The sequence below is a fragment of the Salmo trutta genome, unplaced genomic scaffold (assembly GCF_901001165.1).
Source record: "Salmo trutta unplaced genomic scaffold, fSalTru1.1, whole genome shotgun sequence".
In the NCBI taxonomy this organism is placed as follows: domain Eukaryota; kingdom Metazoa; phylum Chordata; class Actinopteri; order Salmoniformes; family Salmonidae; genus Salmo; species Salmo trutta.
Genome location: NW_021822266.1, coordinates 335,213 through 340,650, shown reverse-complemented (window position 1 = coordinate 340,650; position 5,438 = coordinate 335,213). Strand labels below are relative to the sequence as shown.

General features: G+C 47.8%; 1 protein-coding gene across 1 annotated transcript in view; it reads right to left on the bottom strand.

Annotated features, from left to right (window-relative positions):
• LOC115181500 (xylosyltransferase 1) overlaps nt 1-999 on the bottom strand; it is a 46,728-nt gene extending 45,729 nt beyond the window's left edge. The window contains exon 1 of the mRNA XM_029743417.1: nt 575-999. Within this exon, the coding sequence (XP_029599277.1) occupies nt 575-844 (270 nt within the window). The 5' untranslated portion in view covers nt 845-999. The remainder of the gene's footprint in view (nt 1-574) is intronic.
• Nucleotides 1,000-5,438: the final 4,439 nt, after the last annotated feature.

The following is a 5,438-nucleotide window of genomic DNA, read 5'->3' as shown; positions in this document are numbered from 1 at the left end:
AGCCTGTCTGTGGCTATTATCCCACCCACGAGTCTAGCACTGTACCAGAGACTGCACAACACACACACACACACACACACACACACACATTGATAGCGCCCGACAGTAGCCTACAGTAATAGACAGGCTGGTCACTAGAAAACTGCCACAGGTCAGACGTAAAAGCAGCGTAAGAGCGCGTTACCAATAGAAACCAACTCTACATTAAAGAAGACCTATCCGATTAGCCGTGTCGCTCTCACGCTCTCCCGTGGTCCATTATCACACTAGTCTAATATACCACGATCATTCCTAAAGACTGGTTAGCTTACACCAGTTTATCAACATCTATGGGTAAGAACAGCTAAGCAACATCTTTGTCATCCAAATACACGCTGACTTCTTGCTTCATCTGATGACAACAATTCCATGCTTAACAGCCTTCCTACCCTACAATACAATATAGCCTACAATACAATAAACCCCGCGTAGTGGGGGATGGTAGCCTGTACAATTAATCAGGAATGGTAGCATATCAAATTAACGGTAATGACTGACGCTAGTCGGCAGACTTAAATTCGCTCCCTAATCTTACCGGTTGTTGCTTGTGTCGGACAGCCGTTTTCCCAAGCGGAGGTTGGTGATGCCTCTTTGGCAGCCCGCTCCGGGGGTACTGGCTGTAGGCTTTGTTGATGCCCCCGACTTGGTCCCTCTTCTCCCGCCTACTATTGGCCCCTTCTTCCCCGGTATCCAGGGTACTAAAGTTCCACACGATCAGCGTCTGAACCAGGAGAACTGTCAGCGCGACTATCAGCGCTGATTTGGAGCGGCGAGCCAGCTTGCGACCGCACATATTGCCAACCATATTTCTCACTCTCCCTCTCTCTCTCTCTCTCGGCTCAAGCTGCGAGCTGCCCCCGTCGGCTAAGCGCTGACAGCAGGGGTGGCTGAGAGGGTTTCAGCGCCGCCTGCGTCTATGGAGTGGAGCTACTGGCAGGGACTAGAGAGCGAGAGAAGAGGGGAGGGAGGGAGGAAATGGGGGTGAATTGGCTAAGGTTTGAGATGAGGAGAGAGAGGAAGACTAAGAGAGAGAGAGGACGCTGCGCACTCTTGTGGTGTTGTCCACACAAGACCTCCTATTTAAACGCCTAGTTTAGACCAGGGGTCAGCCTGCTTCTGGTACTGGACAGCTATAGGATGTGCAGGGCAGGTTTTTGTTCCAGCCCAGCACTAGCACACTCAATCAACTAATCCAGGTAGTGGCTGATCAGTTGTATCAGGTGTGTTAGTATCGGCTGTAGGACCAAAGCCTACAAATCAAATCAAATTGTATTAGTCACAATACAACTTATATACAACAGGTGTAGACCTTACAGTGAAATGCTTACTTATGAGCCCCAACCAACAATGCAGTTGCTATCCAGACTATTTTTTTAACTGCATTGTTGGTTGGGGCTCATAAGTAAGCATTTCACTGTAAGGTCTACACCTGTTGTATATACGTTGTATTGTGACTAATACAATTTGATTTGATTTGTAGGCTTTGGTCCTACAGCCGGTACTAACACACCTGATACAACTGATCAATGTTCAGGAGTCTTAAGGCTTGGGGGGTAGAAGCTGTTTAGAAGCCTCTTGGACCAAGACGTGGTGCTCCGGTACCGCTTGCCGTGTGGTAAGCAGAGAGAACAGTCTATGACTAGGGTGGCTGGAGTCTTTGACAATTTTTAGGGCCTTCCTCTGACACCGCCTCGTATAGAGGTCCTGGATGGCAGGAAGCTTTGCCCCAGTGGCCCCAGTTCACGCTAGCGGTCGGAGGCCGAGCAGTTGCCATACCAGGCAGTGATGCAACCAGTCAGGATGCTCTCGATGGTGCAGCTGTAGAACCTTTTGAGGATCTGAGGACCCATGCCAAACATGGAACTCTCCAAGTTATCTGTGTGTGTGTGTATGATGGAGAGAGGTAGCGGGAGATAGAGGGGGAAAGGGAGGAAGAGAGAGAAGGGCAAGAGAGGGGAGACCCACGTGGCCTGTGTTTTCCATAGTTAACCTGGTTTGACTCCTACTGGGAGTCTCTCTGTGCTGAGAGGCAGAACACCAACAAAACAAATAACAAACAACTCAACCACTAACTGGAAAGACAAGAGGAGCTTTTGTCTTTTTCCAAAATAAAGAGCCCAAGCTCTGCTAATCTGATAACATGTGGCATACTCCTTCTAATACATAGGATGACACATAGTACAACCTCCCCTCCTTTCATCCCTCCATTCCTCTCTCTCTCTCTCTCTCTCTCTCTCTATACCCCTTCCCTCTCATCTCCCCACTCAATCCTGAGTGGGCTCCCGAATGGCGCAGCGGTCTAAGACACTGCATCTCAGTGTAAGAGGCGTCACTACAGTCCCTGGTTCAAATCCAGGCTGTATCACATCCGACCGTGATTGGGGGTCACATAGGGCGGTGGTTAATAAAATATATATAATAATCCTCCATCCAAACCATCACAGTGTAATAACAGAAACAGGAACATATACCCTACCTTCAGTTGTTGTTTCCCTGCTTTGCACCCTATTCCCTACAATGGCACCCTATTCCCTACAATGGCACCCTATTCCCTACAATGGCACCCTATCCCCCCATAGGGAAGGTGTAGGGTGCCCTTTGGCACTCAGAAACTGTGATTCACTAGTTTATCCAATCACTGAACTGACAATCAATCCCTAACCAGACAGACGTAATAAAACACGTCATGCTTTTATCTTTCAACTAATTAATGATTGAAGTGATAAATGTTTCATAAACAAGTCTGCTGGGGCGGGTTGGCGGTTGGTTACCTACAGTACCACTGAACTGTGATAAATCATTCAGATGACATTTGCCGAGGCTCACTCTTTAGAAGCGTGTATGCACTTCATTTGAAATGTTGTATTTTGACTGGAAAAGGACTTTACAGATTGGTAGTTAGGATTATTATCAGGAATTTTCTCTGAAGCATTTCTGTTCAGACTGTGTTGATGTGAGCATGAACACACACACACACACACTCACACACACACACACACACACACACACACACACACACACACACACACACACACACACACACACACACACCTGTTTAAAGTGTGTTTTCTGTTCAAAGTGTGTGTGTGTGTTCAGTGTGTGGGAGTATTATGTGTCCATATTAAATCCTTTATGTGACTCTAGTGTGACCCAACCAGGACCAGTCAACAACGGCGACTCGGCGAGTCCAGTCGTGTGTGTGTGTGTGCGTGAGAGTGTGTGTGTGTGAGAGTGTGTGTGTGTGAGAGAGTGTGTGTGAGAGAGTGTGTGTGTGTGTGTGTGTGTGTGTGTGTGTGTGTGTGTGTGTGTGTGTGTGTGTGTGTGTGTGTGAGTCCATGGATGTGTTAACATGGCTATTCCCCTTCATTCTCTTTCTCTCTCTACTTCACTCTCTCCACCTCTCCTTCTCTCTCCTTCACTCTCTCCACCTCTCCTTCTCTCTCCTTCACTCTCTCCACCTCTCCTTCTCTCTCCTTCACTCTCTCCACCTCTCCTTCTCTCTCCTTCACTCTCTCCACCTCTCCTTCTCTCTCCTTCACTCTCTCTCCCTCTCCTTCTCTCTCCTTCACTCTCTCCACCTCTCCTTCTCTCTCCTTCACTCTCTCCACCTCTCCTTCTCTCTCCTTCACTCTCTCCACCTCTCCTTCTCTCTACTTCACTCTCTCCAACTCTCCTTCTCTCTACTTCACTCTCTCTCCCTCTCCTTCTCTCTTTCACTCTCTCCACCTCTCCTTCTCTCTCCTTCACTCTCTCCACCTCTCCTTCTCTCTCCTTCACTCTCTCCACCTCTCCTTCTCTCTACTTCACTCTCTCCACCTCTCCTTCTCTCTCCTTCACTCTCTCCACCTCTCCTTCTCTCTCCTTCACTCTCTCCACCTCTCCTTCTCTCTCCTTCACTCTCTCCACCTCTCCTTCTCTCTCCTTCACTCTCTCCACCTCTCCTTCTCTCTACTTCACTCTCTCTCCCTCTCCTTCCTTCTCTCTCCTTCACTCTCTCCACCTCTCCTTCTCTCTCCTTCACTCTCTCCACCTCTCCTTCTCTCTCCTTCACTCTCTCCACCTCTCCTTCTCTCTACTTCACTCTCTCCACCTCTCCTTCTCTCTCCTTCACTCTCTCCACCTCTCCTTCTCTCTCCTTCACTCTCTCCACCTCTCCTTCTCTCTACTTCACTCTCTCCACCTCTCCTTCTCTCTCCTTCACTCTCTCCACCTCTCCTTCTCTCTCCTTCACTCTCTCCACCTCTCCTTCTCTCTACTTCACTCTCTCCACCTCTCCTTTCCTCTTGTCTATCCTCCATTCTCTCCACCTCTCCTCCATTCTGACAGGACATGTGTAACACTGCAGCCATTGATGACATCATTTCCTGGCACTCCTTCCTAACTGTCCAACTCAGCCCTATAAAAACGCCCTCAATGACCCAACCCTAACACACACATACACACACAAACCTATACACACACACACACACACACACACACACACACACACACACACACACACACACACACACACACACACACACACACACACACACACACACACACACACACACACACAACCACACACAGTCTTGTACAGCTAATCTTGTGGGGACACACAATTCAGACCCATTCAAAACCCTATTTTCCCTAACCCCTAACCCTAACCTGTACTCTTACCCTAACCTTAAGCCAAAAACCTAATTTTAAACCTTAGCTCCTAACCCCTAACCCTAAAACTAACCCTAGCTCCTAACACTAAACTTAACCCTAGATCCTAACCCTAGCTCTTAACCCAACTCCTAACCCTAAAACTAATCCTAGCTTCTAACCCTAAAACTAACCCTAGCTCCTAACCCTAAAACTAACCCTAGCTCCTAACCCTAAAACTAACCCTAGCTCCTAACCCTAAAACTAACCCTAGCTCCTAACACTAGCTCCTAACCCTAAAACTAACCCTAGCTCCTAACCCTAGCTCCTAACCCTAAAACTAACCCTAGCTCCTAACACTAGCTCCTAACCCTAAAACTAACCCTAGCTCCTAACCCTAGCTCCTAACCCTAAAACTAACCCTAGCTCCTAACCCTTAACATAATTCTAACACTAATTCTAACCTTAACCCTAAACCTCCTAGAAATAGCATTTGACCTTGTGGGGACAAACAAAATGTCCCCAGTTGGGCAATTTTTGTTCATTTACTATTCTTGTGGGGACTTAGTTAAACACATCCACACACACAGCTATCTCTTTAGCTGACCCTGGGGATGAGCTGTGTGTCACGTTGTGTTAGTAAACATCAGTAAACCAAAGCTGTTGTTGTGATATCCGTTTCAATGGGTCAGACCCCTCAGACAGTACAGAGGGGGAAACCATGTGTTTTATTACGTGTTCCCTCTCACACACACACACACTGGTACGGA